Raw genomic sequence first — 22,633 nt, 5'->3', positions numbered from 1 at the left:
GAAGATTATATAAAATCTTTTAAGTGTTTGTTACTATTTGAGCCTGTATCTATACTTTTTGAATTAAGAACATTTTCTTTAATCTTTAAAGATGTATGCTGGACAATCATCCCACCCTGTAAAAAGAGCAGCTTAAAGAAGTAAATAAAAGCCCCAAATTACCATGACATTCATGCACACGAGTGTGTATATAAACCTGTAAGAGTTCACTTTGGTAGGCATAAACACACATGTGAATGACATACTGTCACACATACTGAGTGTCTGTACGGGAGTAGGTTAGAGTTGGGTATGGGATTTCAGATGCAGCGCGGTTCTTTGTGCTAAGCTCAGCTAACCACAGAGATAAAACTGATGGAGAGCATTAGTGTTTGCTGTCAGCATGACCTTTGACCTGTAAGGTACATGAATAAATGTGTTCCCTTCTGTGTTTAAAATGTTTTTGTTGTTAATGAGATTATGCTGTGTCTTTATTAGATTCAGTTTAACTTATTTTTTTCCCCCATAGACCAGACATGTGTTTATTGGAAAACTGTTTTTTGGAATGATTCAAAAGTTTTTCTGTTTCAATGTTTTATTAAAATGTAACAAAGCTGTTAAGTGGAATGAGTTATTTCTGTACCCTGGATTTGACTTTTCCCAGAAATGGGAAGTTGAAAATTATGTGATCTGGACCTCCAAAGGTTTGATGAACAAAGTTGGGAAAGACTTAACCTAGTTAATTTACTTACCTGAAACAGAATAATCAAAAAGATGTGCTGTTTGTTTTAATGATATTATAGCCAAACTGTTTTGTGTATATATTTCAAACAGTTAAGTCAGAATGATTGTTTCATATTTATTAACTTAAATTCAGAGTACTTGGGGTGTGAAGACTGTGATAAAAGTGTCATTTTTTCACACCAATGTGACCCATAATTGATTAAATGAACAAGATTTTTTTTTTTATCAGATAAGATCCGAAACTGCCATCTCAACCTATAAACTCACCAGACGACTGAATAGTGAGGTTAAAGTTTAAAGAAGATGTAGGGTAATTTTCCCATAGACCTCAACACAATCGGACTGTTTTGCAAGCAGATCAGACTCCCCCTGCTGGCCATTAGAACAATTACAGGTCCTACACTGTTCTCCCTTTCGACAACCACAGGATACGTCCGTCTTTGGTGGGAACAAAAACAGACAGCAGGCGGCAGTGAAGGTCGACTTTACCGACTTTATTTCTGAGTGTGACATGAATCAAAATTTCACCACAGACAGACGAATCATCACAAGCTGAAGTACAGGAACACAACGAGAACGTATTGATCACATAGCTGATGAGCCATTGCCAAGGTTATTACCACTTTCCACCATCTCTCCATCTTTTTTGAAGGAAAGAAGCTCGATTTAATGGCGAACCTGTAACAATGTAACCACATTACAGTAATGAAGAGTCTAACTACAAGCCCCAGAGACCATTGCAGTAGATTATCAGCCAATCGGAGAGCTTGAGAAAGAAGTTTCTTTTCACAAATTTGATTCCGGTGAATTTTTAGATTTTGGTTCATTGAATGTGCTGGAACAATGCCTGCTGAGGCTCATGGGAAATGTAGTGTTTTAAAGACTCGCACAAACGGAACCGTTTTATCCTTTTCCATCTGTTTGACATTTCTCCTCATTTTTACAACAAACAACTTGATAAATGTTCACGAAAGCAGCAGGAACAAATGAAAAAGATGCACAAATAAAAACCTGAATGACAACGTATACTCTTTTCTCTACTCCTTACTCCCTCATGTACTCCAGAATCTGATCAACCAATATTTGTGGGTCGTAGTTCAGAGCAGCTCTCCTCCGGCGCCTACGACTCCCATGATTCAGTTCCTCTGCGTCACCTGTTGACGTAGTGTCGATGCGTTTCATCCTCTGCAGCCCGACCACCTGGGGGTGCAGCTTCTCTCCTTGCTCCTCTCCGTCGTAATCCTCCAGCCTCTTCACCCTGAGGAGGGGAGGGTCGTTGCTAGGTGAAGGGGGAGCCAGATCGTCAAGAGAACGGCGGGTTCTTCTGTGGGCGGAGCTAACAGGCTCAGGCGCTTTCGCTGACAGGTCCCTCTTCGCTCTGCGACCAGAGGAGGCGACCGAGGCACCGTTAGGACCGATGCTGGAGAGTATCCCAGCAACCATCCGCCTAAGGAGGGAATACATGGCCATCTTGAATTTATTATTATTATTATTGATAATATTATTAAACAAAATAAGTAAGCAATTTATTAATAAATCATACTATTAATTTACATCATAAAATAAAGAGTCGGTGGTTCAGCAGCTGTGGGCACATCATTGGATCATTAAGTTCAGTTTTACATTTTCTAATAAGTATAAAACTGAAACAAGTCAAATGAAGACACATAATTAATAATAACATTTCTGATATTAGTTCCCAAATGGTCTTCAGGGAAGTCAAAGTGTGCCTTTAGATTTTTTTGCTTTTTGCCTTGACGTGTGTCAAAAAAAAAAAAAAAGATTGAAAAACACGAAATACATCCTCTGGATTGTCACAGTCAGTCCCTGATGTACTAAAAATAAAAATAAACAATATCTACTAAATATCATAGAGATTAACATAATTCAGCGCTACGTGCATCATGTTTTAAGTTAGTTTTCAAAGTGTGTCTTTTAGAGAGCAGTGCAGTTTAGGACCAATCTAAACTGGTTCAAAACATACTTAGAAAACAGGAAATACTTTGTATCAAAAGGTAACTTCACATCTGAGCAGACAAGGATCACATGTGGAGTTCCCCAAGGTTCCATCTTGGGACCCCCTCTGTTTAACATTTACATGCTCCCACTGGCACAGATTATAAAGAACAACAAAATAAACTATCACAGCTATGCAGATGACACACAAATATATATCACAATGTCACCAGGAGACCGAGGCCCTGTACAGGCTGTTGGTAAATGCACTGAGGAAATTAATGACTGGTTGTGCCACAATTTTCTCCAGCTAAACAAAAACAAACTGAAGTAATAGTCTTTGGTGCCAAAGAAAAACGATTACAGGTCACCAGAGAACTTCAATCTATACATCTAAAAACCACAAACCAGGCGAGAAATTTGGGTGTAGTGATGGATGCAGACCTAAACTTAGAAAAACACATTAAGACAATAACAAAGTCAGCTTACTATCACCTCAAGAATATATCAAGGATAAAAGATCTGATGTCTCAACAGGACCTGGAAAAACTAGTCCATGCATTCATCTTTAGTAGGCTTGATTACTGTAACAGCATCTTTACAGGTCTACCTAAAAAATCAGTCAGACATCTACAGCTCATTTAGAACTCTGCTGGTCGAGTCCTCACTAAGACCAAAAAAGTGGACCACATCAGTCCAGCTCTGAGGTCTTTACACTGGCTGCCTGTCCGTCAGAGGATAGACTTTAAAGTCCTGATGCTGGTCTATAAAGCTCTGAATGGTTTAGGACCAAAATACATCAGTGACCTCCTGACCCAATATGAACCTTCCAGATCCCTCAGGTCATCTGGATCCGGTCTTTTATCAGTTCCTAGAGTCAGAACCAGACACGGAGAAGCTGCATTCAGCTTTTATGCTCCTTATATCTGGAACAAACTCCCAGAAAGCCTCAGATCAGCTGAAACACTCAGTTTATTTAAATCCAGGTTGAAGACTCACCTGTTCTCAGCTGCATTTGACTAAAGCACCAAATCCTGTAAAGCACTGTTTTACTTTTAAGCTTAAATTTCAAAAGTTACATTTTAACTACTGATTTTATCTACTGTTCCTTTCTTTCTTTTTTCCCATCTTAAATCATGCTTTTTATTTGTTTTGGATTTTTAATGTCTCTGTAAAGCACTTTGAAACCCTGTTTCCCTGTAAACCTTTGGATGTTCTCAATAAGTGTTAATATGTGAATAGAGGAGGACACAAATATAGATGTCTCTTAAAAATAATCAAAACATTTCAATATTTTAGGGTGGAAAACTTTCATTCAGAGAAAACTCATTCATTCTGTAATTAGTCATGCTAAATTAAAACTTTGTTCACATTGTTTTAATATATTCTGATTCTTTCTCTCCATTTCTTAACTTTCTTTTCAAAGTACTTTCATTTAATAATTAAACTCACAGTTACAGTGGACTGAATTTTAAAAAAGAACTCTGTAGAGCTGCAGGTGGAGCGGACTGATCCATCGTTTATCCATTAACAGATTGGTGAGCTCACCTCAGGGTTTCCTGGTCTCGGCTCAGTCCTGATGCGACTCGTCCAGCCTGCTGACGTCTCTCCTGTTTCGCTCTTTCCAGCAGCGTCTGAGCGAGCCGGGGATCCATCCTGAGAAAATCATGCTTTATTATTATTGATTACTTTTTCTGTCTCCTACAGATTCTCAGCATGAAACTAAAATTTACCTGTCAAGCAGGGCCTGAGCAAGCTGGGGCTCCACAAGGCCCCACCAGGCGGCCCGGGGCCTCCCCATGCTCATCCCCCTTCCAGTCTCATCGTAGTCTGCAGGAGCAGGACCCTGGAAGTCCCTTGTGGGGCCCTGATCATCCTCCTCATCCTCCTCCTCCTCGACCACTTCCACGTCACCTGGACCGACCAGTCCTGCGCTCTCTGCCTCGCTCAGTAGGCGGAGCAGAGCTGCCAGGTAGGCTGTGGACATATTTGATTGGTGTACTTAGAAGTTGGTTTTAATTTCGCCTAAATAAATATACTGATGATAAACTGATACGGAGAAACGTTTACAATGGAAATAATTGAAGTGATGTGAGGAAACAAAGACAAAATATTGTATTTTTACCAATAAATTAATGAACATTTCTAGAACAAAGTCAGAATTTTTGTTCATATGTAAAACACTAAAAAAAGTAAACAAAGTTTCCCTGAAAATGAAAATCTCAAGAAAAACATAAAAGAAAGGATTAAAGTTTCCTAACCCGCTCGCTGCTCCTCTTCCTGCTCCTTCCTCTGGTCTCTCTCCACCAATCGCTGCAGTGCCTGGTCCAAGCCCCTCCCCCTCCAGTCATCTGATTGGTAGTACAGGTCATTGGCCCTGCCTCCTCCCTGCATGGCAGGATATGACATCATCTGATCTTCATAAGGCAGCATGTTAGGGAGGTCTCTGCGCTGGCGTCTGACTCCACCCACTGACACATCCAGGCCGTGGCCCCCAGCACGAGCTGCAGGTAGAGACTGAGGGAGACAGACCAGAAGTTACAGCTTAGATAAGCTTAAATTTTTATTCTCAGGGATTAAAAATAAAATCCATCTCATGAAAGAACAGATGCCTTCTGTCAGATTTAGCGAGTAGCTAATTTCCCTTTCCAGTAACTGAGCAGGTAGATACGATATTAAATAAGGTATGAAATAATCACCACCAACATAAATACTTGCCTTTCACTTGAGCTAATTTGAAACTTTTTCCATTATATGTGGCAGATTAACAGCTAATTGCTCAGCTTCTTTCCTCCATATGTGAACATGTCAACATCATCGGCATACAGAGCACGTGGAAGCTGAAAAACAGAGTGCCCGATATTGATCCGTGCAGCACCCACCAAGCAAACGAGGTTGAAACATTAGCGTTGTGTCCCCTGCAAAACTGCACCAAGGACGTACAGATCTTGATGTTGTTTCCATGGTTACGGTCCTTTCAGATTGTGTCTTACAAAGCAAGAAATATTGATCAGGTTATTGCAAACAGAGCTTTTCCTTTGATGTAGCACCACTGATATGAACTAGCTGTGATCAGAGAGCCACAAAAAATATGCATGTATACATGTAATCATGTCCTTGTGTTGTGAACTGACTTCTCTCCATGTGCCTGGATGTCAACATTATAAATCTTTGAAGCAGTCTCCTTAAAGTGTTAATCGGTTAGTTAACTCAATATTCATTAGTGCTGAAGGTCAGGAGTTCGATTTCCCTGTGGTTGATTTGCTTTCAATGAGATTCTTACTTAAGAGAGAATAATTCCTTTTCATCTTGATTTAACCAATGAGCGGATGATAGAAAGCTAACTTTCCCTCTCCACAAAGTGTCGAAATGTTCACAGAAGGAAGGAAAGGTGTGAGAACAGATGTGACGCAGCAGTTTCTGTTCCTAAGTGAGTGTGTGTGAGACCGAGGAGGACTGATGCAGTGATGAAAGACAGCCGAGAGGGTTATCGATGAGCTGTCTGAGGCCTCGGGGTGATCGCATTTATATCAGCCTCTCAGACCACGGTGATATTAATCAGTGAGCTGCACTTACGGTGACTCAGCAGCAGTGCTGGCTGTATGATTGCACTGAGAAATTATTGTTCTTCTATTTAGTATTCACATCGCAATTAATACTCCAGTTACCACTTAGATGTGCAACTGAGATGGATCTCACCACCACGTTGCTGTGAAAAGCTCTTTGAGCTGCTTTCAACTAATTATGCTAATAATAAATAAGGCTTTGTGGTAATAACGGTGAACCTAGCTTGCAGATTCACAGCTCCATATTTTTCTTCTCATACTCAATTACAGTAGCTTTGCCACCATAATCATTCATCTTATATTGGTTTTAGTTCATTTCTCCTGTGCTTTTATCCAGTTTTCTTCTGATTGCTGCCCCTCCCAAACATCTGTGCTCATAGTCAGAGCTGTGTCGGAGACAGCTATATTAGAGATATCCCATATCAGTGGTGTCATCTGGGGAAAAGGCAGAGCATTTAGAGCAGTCTGGAGTCTGAGCCTTTGGCTCACAGGGATCATTTTTCATGCTCTGACTTCATTATTTCAAATTTTAACCATGCTTCATACAAATATCCACCATTTACTAAGAAATAAAACATTCTTTAAATCTACTATTTTTAAAAAACATCTGTGCTACATCTCACACAAACATGCTTGTACTGAACACGCCATCCAAATTTGGTAATATATTCTGCAGCACCACCTGGTGTTTCCACTCCTCCACCCCTGGCATCAACCTCTAGGCTCCAAGGGGATATTTACTTTTCACTTCCCAGTTCCTGTGCATCTCTTATTTTCAGTGAATGATGAACCAAATGATCACCTCTAATTAAACTCTTCTGCTTAAATCTAGGCAGGCATCTTTCTGTCATAAGTGTCTGAATGAAATGTGCTAATCCTCGTCATTGGGAGACATATGTTGGCAGATGTGACGTTTAATGCTTAAGTGACAGTTACACATCAGTGCATCTGCGCTGATATAGAGCGACTCATGGGTAAAGTACCTAAAACTGCTCCTCAGTATGAAGAGTCTGAATAGGCTGCGAGCAATCTTTGCTCAGGATTAATGGAAGCATGAGAGAAAAATGCTTCAACAGCTTCTTTCACATGAAAGAAGCTGTCGCTTTGACTGTGAGATGATTAAATCTTCCATGCCAGGCGATCGCAGCAGACAGATCCGGGTTCATCCTGCTGCAGCAGCTTTAATTTCTAGCCGAGATGTGTCAGAGTTCTCGAACTAACACTGATTTACAATGATAATATGTCTCCGCCTGCAGCAGAGCAGCTTATTCCGGAGAGGAGGAGGGTTGTATCTGTGGCTCTGTGTGATGGTGAGACAGCGGCGTGATGAAGAGATGAAGGAGGAGGAGGTAATGAGCCCTCTGAGGAGAATAACTCTCTGACTCACTGTGGGATCCAGTATTTTCTGCAAACGTTAGAGCAGCTCTGACACGGCGCTCTGGGAGATTAAAACATCAGCATAAAAACCTAAAAAAGAGCTTTTCTTTGCTTTCTGTGCAGCACGGAGGGAGAATTTAGTCATATTAAGCCAAAATGTCCACATTTTCACATCATATCATGATCTTTCACCGTTTTCCAGACTGAACTGAGCACCGTATGGAAAAACACAGGTCCAGCAGATGTGTTATGGATTCTGCTCAGATATTCCATTTTCATGGAAGATGATAGCTCATAGCATCGTAACTTCCCAAAGAAGAGGCAGGTGTCCAAATTACACCCTGCTTTATCCTACCATTTGACACCAATAAATAAGCCTTAACTGAGATCATAAACGCACAAGGACAATGTTTACTGAGGTCACAAACCAATGAAGCAAAGGTCCAATTTCACATATACTTAATACAACCAGTCTGAGGTTTGAGACCTGAAGAGTCTCCCCCTGCTGGCTATTGGAAAGAATGCATGTTTAAGACACTTGCATCCATCTTTCACACCCTGAATCCACAATCATCTATGGGTGAAACGTGATTATAAAGAAAAGTGAAGTTCTTCCAAAGTTAAAGAGCAAAATAATTCCATGTTAGGTGGCTGCAGGGGCGCCAGGAGAGTCTATAGTTCCCACAATCCAATGATCCAATGAAAATACACCGTCTCTGTGAGCTGACCGAGGTCGCATTTTTATTTGCTGTTTATTTTTATTCTGACCTGCTGGTTTGTTAGCTTTACCTGGTTAGAATTACAAAGATCATGGTTTGGGTTAAAATAGTATTAGATGTTTTTTCAGCGCTCAGGTTTCTCGGTTGCCTGGATACCTGATCACGCAACCCTTAAAAAGAAAGTCATATTTCTAATGAGATGCATTTGTTTCAGAGTTATGCTCTGTCTGTCTGTGGTACTCATCATGACTGTGAAAGTCACTTTGTTCCTCATGGAAGTGAAGCAACCAAGAAACCTGAGCTCTGAAAGAATCATCATATTTTTCATATTTCTGTGGCGCTACAGTAAGAAGGAAGAAGCTTTTAATGGGAGAGGAGCGAAAAGATCTTGTGTCAGACAGGATGAACTAATGGGCAGCATAAAGACCCAGTAAAAGGTTCAAAAAGAATTAATTTGGACTGAATCATGCAGATGTGTCATGCTGGAGATGGGCAAAATAAGCCACTCTTTAACTGTTTTTACACAAAATCAAGCTTTATTATCACAACCCTCATATTTATCTGGAAGTGAGGGGTCTCAGCAGAAGTAAGGTTAAGCAGTATGTGTTGTTTTCAGTCGTTACCCTGTAGTAGTTAGATAGAAGCTACGTATCTATAACGTTACTGATGTCGATCAACGTGCTGGTTGAATTCCCACAACCTATATGTCTGTGTAGCCAAACAGGTATGTAAACGGACACCATAATGGGACCATAAGTCCCAAAAAAGTTAACAGCGCATGACATTATGCACAGGTCGAACGCTGTTGGACTAGACCAGTAAAGAGAATGGCAGCACTTTATCATAAGCATGAAAAGGTCAGATTGAAAAAGGGCAGGTAAAAGCAGAGAACTGACGGTTTGCTCAGGATGTTCTTTGTAAACAACATTTGTTCTCTAAGCTGAAGGAGCACCAAAAGCAAGGACATGAACAAGAGCAGCCCATGTTGTAAGCTGTTCCGTACATGTTTTACACTCCCCCCGGGTGACAGCACACAGCTGCTTATCACCTACAGACCGCCACGCCAGGATCTGTCGGTGAGTCTTTTACAACATGTTTAAAAATTAAAGTCCAGGATGATGATGTCAGTGTCTAAACCTCGGTAACAAAGTGAGCACTGTGTGCAGTACAGGTGCAGTTGTGTTGTTGTGCACATACTGAATAAAGATTACATAACTTTATTGTCACAGCGCCGTGAGACCAAATATAAATTTTCCCTCAGAGACAATAAACCTCATCTCTATTATCGCTCAGTCATTTAGGTCTGTATGCTCAGGGAAGCGAACCCTGTCCTCACAAATAATGAACAGCAGTGCACACACACACACACACACACACACACACACACACACACACACACACACACACACACACACACACACGCTGAGCAGTCATTATGTGTCAGGAGACCTGCTGTATCCTGTGTAATCTACGGCCGTGTTGCTGTGGGTAACCGTCTCCTGTCGCTATGGTGACAGCAGCTGAAACGAAATGTTCTTCCTGACACAGCAGCTACCCACACACACAAACACACACACACACACACACACACACACACACACACACACACACACACACACACACACACACACACACTCACTCACTCACACACCACATCCACACACAAAAATAGACTCATGATTGTCCTGCTATCTTTGAGAGGACCCACGGTGAAATGATGCATCTGAGGGTCCAAACGCAGACCCTGGACCTGGTTCTGACCTGGTTCTGACCTGGTTCTGGTTCTCTCCGAACATCTAAAACTCAGTTTGATCTTCACGTAGATGCCGCAGCCTCACAACATCTCAGTTTCTCTGCACTGATTTCCCTCATCTGTTAATCAATACCTAATCAATGAAATAGAAAACAGAAGACAGGCACACATACAGATGTGTGTGTGTGTGTGTGTGTGTGTGTGTGTGTGTGTGTGTGTGCTGACAGGTAGAAGATAAACAGCAGTGACATTGTTTTGCATCAGTGTCAGGTTACCGTGATGATGCAGCACCGTGGAGATGAATGGCTGGATAAACACACATGCGACACATATGTAAACATGCTCTCTCTCTCTCTGTATGTGTGTGTGCCGTCGGTGGGACTCGTCCTTACCTGAGTGGTGTGGATCAGAGCAGTGCTGAGCAGCAGGAGGCCGAGAGACGCCATGCTACAGGCCGAGCACACACACAAACACACACTGAGGCAGGATGCAGACACTCCTCTGATAAAAGGGAGGAAGGGGGGAGGGAACAGAGAGAGGGAGGAGCGATGACTCAGGACAGAAGGCGAGAGGAGAAAGGAAAGAGAAGGAGGCGACAGGGAGAGCTTTTGAGATGGAATAAGATAATAACAGAAGACAGAGGACAAAATAGGATGTGATGAAAAATGGAAGAACCAAGAATTATGGGAGTGAATAAGGTGGGAGAAAAAAATAATTGAAGGACATAAGGAAGGAGATAAGAAGACACAGAAAGCGATAAGTTCATAAAAAGAGATAAGTTTGGCTGTAAGGGCATAAGGAAGGAGTTGAAGTAAGGAGGTCGATGTGGACACAAGGAAATAAAATATGGGAATAAAATTTCAGAAATGAGGCAAAGGAACAACGGAGGAGAAAACAAATGTAAAAAGTGGAAATAAATAAGATAAGGAAGGTAATAAGAAATGGGACAAGTAAGAAAATCAGTACACAAGGGAATGCAAGAAATAGGAAAGAGGGGGTGAGGGAGGAAAATGGGAAAAGGACACGAGGAGAAAAGGATATAAAGTGTATAAAACAAAAAGGGGCAAGGATTAAGATTAGGACATAAGGGGCGGCATGACGAGGGAAAGAAATAAGAAATAGTGTGGAAGAAGTAGCTACAGAGATAAGGAATTAAATAAACGAGGAGATAAGGAACAGGTAATATAAGAACCAAAGCAAAGAAGTATGTATTTCCATAACAAGGAGAGAAGGATATATGGAAGTTGCTAAGGATGAAGAGAAGGACACAACAGACTAAACACAGAAGAACCAAAAGATGCACCGATGGAGACGAGAAGACTGACCCAAGAAGAAGAAAAAGAAGAGGAAGGATCACTTTTTTTCACAGAAACATTTGATTGGAAGACAAATAAAAACAAACGTAAAAGAAAAGCAGCAACACTCCAAAACAGCTCGCTGACTGGAACATCCATCTGAAGATTTATAGCCAATAACTGAGATCCTGTCAAAGGGCAGAAAGCCACGGAGGAAGCTTTTAACAGAAACACTTCCTGCTCCGGGTTTTTATAGCACAATCTTCATCCTTTTTACAGCTGCCCTCACGTCCTCCTCTAATAATCCTCTGAGATTCCAGATTCATTGACTTTCTGCTATTACTTCTCCTCTCTCATTTTCTTCAATCTTGAGCACATCATAGTATTCCTTACAACCTCTCAGCTCACTCTATTCACTTCCATCTCTATCCTTAACCACTCTAACCTGGCTCACATCCTTTTGCAGCTCGACCTCTACACCTCCATCACTTTCCGTACTTCCTCATTCCACCACCAAGTCTTCCTGCCCTCTTGCATACACCGAACACCTTCTTGGCAGTTTCTCTCACCACATCAGCTGTACTTTCTCAGTTGTCTAGTAACTCGTCACTAACACTCAGTCTTTTCCCTGAACTGTCGCCAAATTCTTCCGTCTTCAGCTTTCATCATTTAAGCCTGGTCTTTGCCTTCACTCTCCTTTTCTTCTTGATGATGATGACCTCATTACCTCTGTTCCTTTAACCCTTTCTCTACCACTTCATCCAGTTACTCCAGAATTCCTCTCTTTCAGCATTCAACATTAGCCATTTGACTTCAAGCATCAACATTTAAAATCCCTGCTCTCACCTTTCTTTCTCTCTCACTGCCTCCTAACATGCCCCCTCTCCTCTTTCCTTTGTCTTTGGCTAACAGCAGCACAGTTTTCATTGACACCCTGTAGGCCAACAGCGCCAAAGGCATTTGTTGCCAGCCCGGGCCTGACAGGCTGATTTTTGACGACTCGTTTGATTTGGCAAAGATTTTTTGCCAGACGCTCTAGTGCACAGGTGTTGAACTCCAGGCCTCGAGGGCCGGTGTCCTGCAGGTTTTAGATGTGTCCTTGATACAACACAGCTGATTTAAAGGTAAATAACCACCTCAACATGTCTTGAAGTTCTCCAGAAGCCTGGTAATGAACTAATCATTTGATTCAGGTGTGTTGACCCAGGGTGAGATCTAAAACCTGCGGGACACCGGCCCTCGAGGCCTGGAGTTTGACACCCCTGCTCTAGTGGGTGCGGCACTATGGCGTTTGGCCAGGTTTCAAACTACATTCTCTTCTCAAAACGATTTCTCTTATTTAATCACAATAGTTGACATTTTGTTTGGACATTTTCTACTGACAGCCACATCATTCTACATATGAACAAAACATATACAATATCCCAAATCCCTGTCGCCGCAAAATCTCATCCATTTTTCTGAAAAACACGCACCACCCAGCACTCTGAGGCGGATGCTCTGATCCCCTCTGGATCATCGACCTCTGGGCCACTCTCACTTCCTCCTGGTAGAAACCACCTTCAACTCAGATTCATTCTTTAAACTTTTGTCGAAAAGAAGTTTAAAACTCAAAAATGACAACCAGAGAAGAGCAGAGTTCATAACAGATCAGTTTATTGAACTTCCACAAACAGCCGACTAAACAAAGAGAGCACAAAAGCTTGTTTTTAAATGTGTCAAACTTTCTTTTATTACACCATTAAAACTCATTCAAGATTCTGGATCCATCCTTCTACCGTTTAAAAACACGTTTTAAACTGTGCACAAAACAAATGCAAAGTGTTGGTTACAAAGCATAAATGCTCTTGCAAAAGTCTAATATGATTGTCAGTGAGTTCATGTTCATATACGATTCAGTAACCATATAGACTGCAGATACATTCAGATAATAAGCAGGCAGAACACCATTATCATATAGATATACACCATATAGCAGGTCATGTAACAGTGGATAGGGCAGATTAGCACTAAATAAGAAGTAGTTCAGTATGTGTTATATATTTGTTCAAAGTGATCTATTCAATACAACTGATTAATGTGTGTGAGTCCTATCAGCACTGTCACTGGTTACAGGTTACTATTTGTTATGGATGTCTTGGTGGTTAGCTTTTATTAATCATTTATACATCAGTTTGTTATGGTAAACATCTAAACCTCTTTTTCCTCATCGATCTCCATGGAGTGTTGCATTGTGGGTAGATTGCAGGTGGCTCACTGTTGGCTTGTTACGACGCTTCCTGTGACAGAGAAACAAACTGGAGACATTTTCTCATATAAGAGCAACTTCTCAAATTATCATGACCTAAAAAGTTTGAATGTTTTGCGTCAGGGAATTCAAAAAAAGCATCATTAAGCAAAAAAAAAAGATTAAATATTTTGCATCAGCATGATTTGAATGAACATATATTTGTACAAGAATAAACACCACACGAACACGATACTAGGCATATTTAACTGTCTCTGGATGCAGCTTGCTAACCTATTATGCTAGCTAGTTGATACCTTTGCACTCCACCTTTTAGTTCAAACATGAAAACTTCTGGTTCCAAACAGTAGACAGGATAACACTAAACTCTTAAAATCAAGTTTTATTCTTTTAGTGCTACAGCGGGTGTGTGGATGCTCTAGTTCGTGTTTTTTTGTTTTTGTTTTTTAACAAGAATCAAGTTACTGATTAATCAAGAAGAAATGAATTCAAAGTGCTATACTCTATATAGTGCCACATGTAAAATATACTAAACATACTTCACTGACTCACCCTCTTCCTCACAGCTCACATGTGATTGGAGAAGGAAGTCGGCGCCCCCTGCTGGTTGGAGCCCTGACTGTACTGCACGTCCTGGAGGAGGCAAGAAAACAAAACAAAAACCAGGACATATTCAGCCTGTAACTAATCATTATTTTCATTAGTTCGGTTTATTTACTTAACTGATGGCTGTAACAATGAAATGTTTGGATTTCGGGCAAGTCATCAGGAGCCAAAATAAAACATGCAGAGCGACCCCTTGTGGCAACAATGCAGTCAAAGGTAGCTAGCTAATCAATCTTTGATTAACTAGCATCACATCATCTAGTCACAGACCTTCAGGTGTGCGTTTACCTGCTGCAGCATTTTGTTTCCTGAGCATTGTCTTCTCACCTGGGGATATCCCTCCTGGCTGCAGTCAGGTGAGTGGCCTGCCTGTTTGTTGGTGTATGTTTCTTGTTCGTTGGCCCCCTGCTTGACGTGGGCATCAGGTGCAGCAGGTTTCTCCTGAGGAGGCGGAGCCAACACGGAGTCAGTGATGATGCCCGTCTCCCTATAGATGAACCAGAGGTTTCCCGCCCACAGGACCAGGTTAATGAAACCAAATGCCTGAGATGGGAGACAGTGAAGGTCAACCCTGGAGTCTCCGTTTAGATGTAGATTCAAAACTTTATCAACACAGAATAGAAGAATAGAATAGAAAAACCTTTTATTGTCATTGTACAAGCACAATGAAATTATGGGACATTATGAAACATCTTAACGAAGAACGTTCCAAAGTTCTCAAATTCAAATTTATTCAGATTTTTGTTCCTAGAGTTGCAGCTTCTCTAATAGCCACTTGAAGCCCACTCCAGAAACTAGTCAATCCCAACAGACTTCCATGTTAAAACACCTTTGCAGTAGAAAATATCGTGTTTACATAGCCAGTTTAACCTTTTATAAATGTTACTGGGGAGGAGTTAAAAAGAAGTATCATTGTTTTAAATTATATTATGGCTTCAAAGTATGAATGATCGGGACTGAGGCCACACTGAGTGACAGGTAGGACCACCAGTTCTTCAGTGTGTGGTCGCATTAAAAGACAAATTGTGTGTCACACTCGGATGTTTTTGGATGCACAGATATTTGAGCCTCAAAGCTCCTTTCTTTAGTACAAACATTAGCTGAAATAAGTAAATGTAACATATTTTCAGAGATTAGTCTAATGATGCCACAGTCAACATTACCAGCTACTCTGATCTAGCAAGGGTTTTGCCATGTCAGCATATTTTCTTGCTATGCACCCTGGACATGGAGTAATTTACAGGTCTGTCTACCTGACACTAAGCCATCTCACTTTTTCTGTCTCTTTATAATAGTGAAGTAAAATCGTACATAAATGTCAGCAATAAGCTTGTCCTTCATTTGTGATTGTCGGTGGCGTCAGGAGAATGTAAGGAGGGTGTGTCAGAAGATCTCTGCTGATCAGTTTACATCGGTTTTGGCAGCGTGTGCAAGGAAAGCTTGATCCTCATTTATTAACCATTTTGATATTTTCAGTTCAATAATTGCAGTTTAGTTAATGAATCACATTTGAAAATTGTGGCTTCTTTGTTTTGGATGTTTCTCAGTAATATTCTGTGCTTTATTGGTCAGTACTGACTCTCCAGTGTTGGGACCAGTAAGTTCTAAGTTCCCCCGTCCTGATGATGATCAGAGCTGTGCCCAGGCCCAGTGAAAGTCTTACCACAGAGGTGTTCAATCCTGACATAACCGGGTCGTGGACTTCACGGCATCTGTTCTCATCCTCTTCACAGGCGTTGATCATAGTGATGACTTCATCCGGGTTGGTCGCAGTCTTCACGTTGGACAGACCTTTGGCCCAGGCTGCCGAACTCACCAGCCACATGAAGGCAAACACTCCGGTGACTCCCAGGTCCTGAAACGGCACAAAGACGGAGTGAGGCAGGGTTTTCAGAGGTCAGCTGGGAAGTCGGGTGGCTGTACTTACGATCAGTGGGCCCTTGTTGTTCTCCTTGTACTTTTCAAAGAAGAAGACGTAAATGCTGAGAGCCGCCATAGAGTACAGGAAGGCGAAGACGCCGATGGTGACAAAGAATTCGGCCGAGGAGGAGTAGTCGCCAGTCAGGAAAACCCGTTCTTTATACTCAGACTTACAGGTGGGGGCATCAAAATACTCCTGGTGGAGTCTGACAGAGGAGTTTAAAGTTTCCCTGTTAGTGAAGGTGATCTTTCACCAAAGTGATAAACAATAACTAACACGCAGATAATAACTTCAGAGCTTTGATGTTCAGAATGAGCCCAAAACACCTCAAAGCTTTGAAGAACCACTAAAGAGACAAAAAACACCCAGGAGGGCTGACCGATATCATTTAAATGAACCAGGATAGTGCTGCATCCTCTAAATACTATTTGAAAGAATTTTAAATAGGTCAAAGTCAGTTTCAGAGTTCACAGAGTTTTTTGTTCTGACCTGAAGGGATACTCAAACTCCACCTCTATACTCAGGTCGCTCTGCACCCAGCTCTTGCACTCCACCGCAATCTTGAACATCCCGGAATAACTGCCACAGGTGGAGAAGGCGAAGATGGCGAAGAACTGGAAGAAAGAGCAACAACACATCACAAGCTGTGGAAACAGCTCACAGTCAGAGCGGGCTCAGGTGAGCCTGAACTGCAGTAGGCCTCTGCATTTCATTTTTACTTTTGTACTAAAAAGGCTTTATTTTAAACATGTTAAAATCATATAACAAACATAACAATCATGATAACATGTTCAAAAAGGAGCAGAAAGACACATAATCTTAATCCCACTACAAAACGTTCTGTGTTTTTATTGGAATACTTACTTTCCGATAATAATTAAAAATTAAAAATAATTAAAAAGACTAAAACTAACAGTGACACTAAACGTATAAATAAAATGCATCAAAACTATAATAACTGATGCACGGATTGTAGGCGTGCTCACTGAAGGAACAATCCCATTAAATCTTCTTTATTTTAGCCTGTTGTTTTTTCCATTTTGTCTATTGTGTGTCTTCAGTTCATAACAACAAGTTGCGTCAGAGTGTCACCCAGGGCTTTTGTACTTTTGACAAATTAATTCAGCTCCTACAGTGGAAAAGAAAACCTCTGGCAATGCGACAAATTAAAATCTGAATACTGAAGAATCTCTGACATTATTGTGACAATTGGCCTTTTAGCAGTTGGTGCAAAAATCCAAATTTTAGTTAGTCAAACTTTACTTTGGAATTTTCTTGTAGATTCAACAAAAGAAACTGGAACAAACGTGTTTTTTCGACAAGCTGCAAGCATCAAACTGCCTAAAGATGCAGTTTAAAATAAAGTTTTGTGCTACGCATAGATACAACACTGATTCATCCCTTGTGTTGAGTGCATTTGTATGCTTGAATGATTCATATTTATGTGTTAATTAGTTTAAAACAAAAAAAACCCCATTCCTCTGAAAATGGTCAGGTAAGGGGAAACAATGCAATGTTCAAAGAAAAACGGGAGAGGCCAGGAGAACTACAAGAAATGTGGGTGGCTCAAGACTTTTGCACAGCACAGCACTTCTTTAATATGATGCAGCTTATAAAGGCTGTACTGTAGGTTGGGTTTCTCTTTTTATCCTGTCTTCCTTCTCTCACACCAGCCAGTTGTGGCAGATGGCCCCGCCTCAGAGGTTTCTTCCTGTTAAAAGGGAGTTTTTCCTTCCCACTGTCACCAAAGTGCTTGCCTATAGGGGGTCATATGATTGCTGGGGTTTTCTCTGTATGTATTATTGTACAATATAAAGCGCCTTCAGGCGACTGTTGTTGTGATTTATATAAATAAAATTGAATTGAATCCTCCTCATTTGCAGTTTATAAAGAGTTTAGAAGAAAAAGAGTCCAATTAAAAAACACTGGTAGCAGGAAGATCTACAGAGTCTGCAAAAAGACATCAGCGCACCATTAAGTTACTAAGTTAAATTATTTAAAATACTGTCAAGTTTCCCCCCTTAAATTTATACAAAGTTATCTGAATCTGCAGTGAACCGGTGTCTTTTCCATAGAAGAAGAGTAAGAAAACGTTTAAAGCCACCACCCTCTCCCTACAGCGCCCCCTGCTGTGTGCTGGAATCTACAGTTTCTGTGTAACAAGTAAGCTCGCTCATTAAAACCTGCATCATAAAAGCGGCATTCAGAATTCTACAACAAACTAAGAATATATTGATATAGACCATAAAAGTGTATTTCATGTGTGTGTCCAAAGTCCTGTGTTATGCAGATGTGCATAAACTCTTCATATGATGATACTCGTGCTTTCCCGTATGGTGAATTATTAAATTCTGCCTATGATGTTTCCGAGCTTTAAACATCAACGTGAACTCAGTTACACATCCGTGCTGTGGTTGCAGTTTTTGTGGTGCAGCTGTTGGTCTGATGGACTCACCCATTGTAGGACCTTAACGAAGCCCAGAGGAACCTTCAGCACCCCAAACCGACCTCGGGTCACCAGCTGCAGACAGACAGATAAAAAAAAGCAGCAGGTAAAATATTTTCATTTTAGCAGCATGGTGAAAAACAGAAAGACTAATGACCCACTGTTCACGTGCACGTTTATTCAGGGACGTCAGATCATCAGAGTCAATAACAAAAATGACAAAAACAAAACACATTTTTATAAAAGCTTTCAGTTAGTTCATTCAAACTCTTCTCGTTTTCAAGACCCAGCATCTGTTTACATTCCAGATGTAGGGTCAAAATGATAAACTTGGTCCAGCTGGGCACCTGTAGACTCACCTTAAGATCAAATTAAAAAAATAAAAGGGATGGTAGTGGCCAGGTGATGAGCCGTGCCTGGTTTCCTCCAGACAGTTCAATCTTTATCTCATCAGACCAAAGAGTTTTGTTTCTCATGGTCTGAGAGTCCTTCAGGTGCATTTTGACAAACTCCAGGTGGGCTGTCATGCGCCTTTTATTGAGGAGTGGTTTCCAGCTGGCCACTCGACCATACAGGGCTGATTGGTGGAGTGCTGCAGAAATTGTTGTCCTTCTGGAAGGTTCTCCTCTCTCCTCAGAGCACTGCAGGAGCTCTGTTTGAGGGACCATCCCTCCCCGATAAATGTCCTTCTACCCTGATCACTAAAATTGGCCGGGCATTCATAAGAGACACCATAGGAGGGAGAGTCCTTCTTCTTATGGTTGATGTAGACTTCTATGCTCTTTGGGACCTTCAGTGCTGCAGAAAGAACCCTTAGCACAAATCATAGGGTTTGTGCACATACGCAAAGTATATAGTGTAAATATAGATTAAATATGGTGTAAATGAGGTGCAGGGCCACCAGACCTAAAATTTTGGGTTGAATATAACTGAGTATTAATTCCAGTCTTTATATTATTCAGTGTATATTTGTCATAAAAACAAACACAGCGACAATGAAGCAAAGGTGTAACTCAAAGAGGAGGTGGGGGCCGATGGGTTGGATGGCGGGGGCCACCAGCTTCTACATATATCACAAACACAGACATCACAGTATGAGTACCTCATATACTCCACATGCTCTCCTAACTTCTCTATAAAGCACAAAAACAAATTGTTGCATAGTTGACGTCAACAGTTCATGGTCATTCTGCACAAATGACCGGGAGCGAGGTCAGAAAGTACCGGTAATGTGCTCCCCAGCATCCATCGAAACTGTTCAGAAAAGCGTCTATTTTAACCAGCATAGTGTCACATGACGAAGAAACACCTGCAGCTAAAATTCAGTTCATAAGGAAATTCATTCAGTTCATCTGTACTGCATAAAAATGTTAGGCTTTGGTCCCCGAGAGAAAACCGTGACTTAAACACATAGTGGACTTCTTGTAAGGTGCCCACACACACGACCACCTTAGGAATATGAACATCCAGTGTGACGCAGAGGATGGCCTCCATTAATAGTCACTGTGACTGCGCTGCTTGGACTGGTTGGTTGGACGTAATGAGCAGTCATGTGAGTTCCTGTCGCCTTTCTATCAGCTTAAAGCGTCCTGGTCATTCTCCTCTGACCTCTGCCACCAACAAGGCTTTTTACCACAGTGAACCGCCTCTCACTGGATGTTTTCTCCCTTTTTTAAGATTGTTGTCTGTAAACCTTAGAAATATCCGTGTGTCAAAGTCCCAGCAGATCAGCAATTTCTGAAATACCAACGTGGCTCACACCAACAACCATGCAACGCTCAAAGTCACTGAAATCACCTCTCTTAGACTGGATTTCTTTAAACATCAGCTTAGTTTTATTGTCTGAAAAGGTTTAGTTTTCATTTTGTTTTTATTTGTTTCAATGTCAGTTTTTTTTTTTTTAAGATACGTGATTTGGTTGTGCTGCAGGAAGTCATTGAGTGTGTGCAGGAATGGGAGGGGGCTCTTGTTGTTGTTGTTAGGGAGCTGGGGAGTGAGTTGTACCGGAGGACAATCCTCGGGATTAACGGCCCGTTTTTCTGTACCTCCTCAATAAACCGTGGTGAGAACAAACCGTCTGGTGCTCGAGAGCTTGCGAACGTTACTATCTATCTATCTATATATATATATATATATATATATATATATATAAGCACAGCATGAAAGATGGGAGCTTAATTGCGCATCACCGCGGTCAATGATCCGGCTTACAATTGTTTACCTTGAAAGCTTCAGCAAAATCCTGAATGCATCATTAAATCACACCTTAAGCTTCTTTACTTGATAATTTATCATGATCAATTTGGATAAAAGCTTTTGATTGTTAGAAGAAAGAAATATAATCGTGTTTTGTCTGTTCGTTTACACGAAGTCTCGAATCAGTGCCTTTGAAAGAAAATCAGGTTAAAAAAAACAAACAGAAAAAGGTCGTTATATCTTTAATCGTTTTATTTTCTTCCTGTCATGCCCAAGTTGGCACATTTCCGTCTTGAACGCAGCTCCTTTCTTCCGTCGTGTAGGTTTTTTTTTTTTTTTTTTTTTACCAGTAATCCAGTTTTTTGTTTCCATAAATGAGCACACTGACCGTATTCACTGCTTTCTCCAGATCCCTGGTGTCGGGTAACGGGGTTTTCCATTGGTTTGGCTTCGGAGCGACTCCTTGGGTGTTGGTTTTCGGTGCAACCATGCTGTATCATTAGTCGGTGTAGTTCTCCAGTATGCAGGATGTAATGTGGGTGTGGCCGTCTTCGGGAATTGATGCTGGATACAGTGCCCCCCCCAACCCCCTAAACAGTTCTGTGTTTTTGCAAGCGTTGATCAGAGTTTTCCTTTTATTCTGATTTTTTCTGTGATGCAGTGATACTGCTCAGCAGGGGCGTTTCTAGGATCACACTTTAAAATCATAATGTGCCGTGCAGTTAACATTAATGGACGGTTCCGTTTTCAAACATATTCTGCCTTGTCTCACCAACCTCACATTACAGTGTTACTTTAAAAAGCAACTTAATCAGAGGGATTAACTATTGTAGTATCCAAAAAACATTTAGATCGAAAAATCAAAAATTCAATATAACAGTGCTTTAGGCTCGACCTGTTCATCAACAAATAATAAAATATTCAGTCAGTGAACTTTATTCACATGATGAACCTGAGTGGCATCCCACTATTAATCCATAGACTTTAAAATGATGTTGTCTCACCCTTTGCAGCTATAACAGTTTCAACTCTTCTGGGAAGGTTTTTCACAAGGTTTTGGAGTGTTTATGAGAATTTTTGACCATCATTCCAGAAAAACATTAGTGAGGTCAGACACTGATGCAGGACGAGCAGGCCTGGTTCACAGTCTCCGCTTCAACTATTCTGGTGGGTTCGGGTCAGGACTCTGCGCAGGCCAGTCATATTCTTCCACACCAAACTCTCTCACCCTTGTCTTTCTGGACCTTGCTCTGTTCACTGGTGCGAGGCATGTTGGAACAGGACCACCAGACTCGTCCATCGCTAGATAGAGAAGAGTGATTTGTCACTCCAGAGAACATGTCTCCACTGCACTAGAGTCCAGTGTGCTTTACTCACTGCATCTCACCCGCTGATGTAAGGCTTAGGTGCAGCTGCTCAGCCATAGAAACCCATTCCATACGGACGTTTCTTGAGCTAATCTGAGGGCAAATAGGAGTTTGGACGTCTGTAGTGACTGACTCTTGTTAGATTATAATATTATTTTATGCCATGTTATACCCCTAACTAAAGATTGTGAATTATTATGTAGTTTTAGTTTGCATTATTCTCCTGAATTAGAAGAAGCTGATAACTATTGCATTCGTTAAACTGATTTGCATTACATTAGACTGCTGATTTATTGTGGATGAATGATATTGTTTTATGATGTTATAAGAAATACTGTTTGCAGAAAGTCATCGCCTTATTTGTCTGATTAGAAGAGAACAGAGCATACTGGAGTTTTCTGCCCCAACTCAGCAGGAGCAGATAAACGGGGAGCCAAGGTCGTAGCTTAGGCGCCGTGTG

General features: G+C 41.2%; 2 protein-coding genes across 5 annotated transcripts; both read right to left on the bottom strand.

Annotated features, from left to right (window-relative positions):
• Positions 1-1,196: 1,196 nt before the first annotated feature.
• On the bottom strand, positions 1,197-10,640 carry pcsk1nl (proprotein convertase subtilisin/kexin type 1 inhibitor, like). The gene is made up of 5 exons (XM_086277438.1): positions 10,487-10,640; positions 4,941-5,196; positions 4,413-4,656; positions 4,228-4,335; positions 1,197-2,170 (listed from the first exon to the last, which is right to left on the bottom strand). Exons 1-5 carry the CDS (start codon positions 10,538-10,540, stop codon positions 1,768-1,770), a joined length of 1,065 nt encoding a protein of 354 aa, XP_086133564.1. The 5' UTR covers positions 10,541-10,640; the 3' UTR covers positions 1,197-1,767.
• A 2,394-nt stretch (positions 10,641-13,034) lies between these two features.
• Positions 13,035-21,383, bottom strand: LOC147305586 (synaptophysin-like). 4 transcript variants are annotated; one of them, XM_086277579.1, is made up of 8 exons: positions 21,195-21,383; positions 18,620-18,685; positions 16,654-16,778; positions 16,171-16,369; positions 15,907-16,098; positions 14,532-14,786; positions 14,190-14,270; positions 13,035-13,686 (listed from the first exon to the last, which is right to left on the bottom strand). In XM_086277579.1, the coding sequence occupies exons 1-7, from the start codon at positions 21,294-21,296 to the stop codon at positions 14,205-14,207; spliced, it is 1,005 nt and encodes a 334-aa protein (XP_086133705.1). In that variant the 5' UTR covers positions 21,297-21,383; the 3' UTR covers positions 13,035-13,686; positions 14,190-14,204. The 4 variants fall into 4 exon arrangements, with proteins under 4 accessions (XP_086133705.1, XP_086133706.1, XP_086133708.1 ...); XM_086277580.1 differs by having other exon boundaries at positions 13,035-13,668; XM_086277582.1 differs by having other exon boundaries at positions 13,035-13,668; positions 14,571-14,786; positions 21,195-21,380.
• Between the last annotated feature and the right edge of the window lie 1,250 nt (positions 21,384-22,633).

The sequence above is a fragment of the Aulonocara sp. 'chitande type north' Nkhata Bay genome, linkage group LG20, assembly GCF_057382095.1.
Source record: "Aulonocara sp. 'chitande type north' Nkhata Bay isolate Kocher_YH1m ecotype deep benthic linkage group LG20, A_spYH_male_GT1.1, whole genome shotgun sequence".
Classification (NCBI taxonomy): domain Eukaryota; kingdom Metazoa; phylum Chordata; class Actinopteri; order Cichliformes; family Cichlidae; genus Aulonocara; species Aulonocara sp. 'chitande type north' Nkhata Bay.
This window is presented reverse-complemented; position numbering and strand designations above follow the sequence as displayed.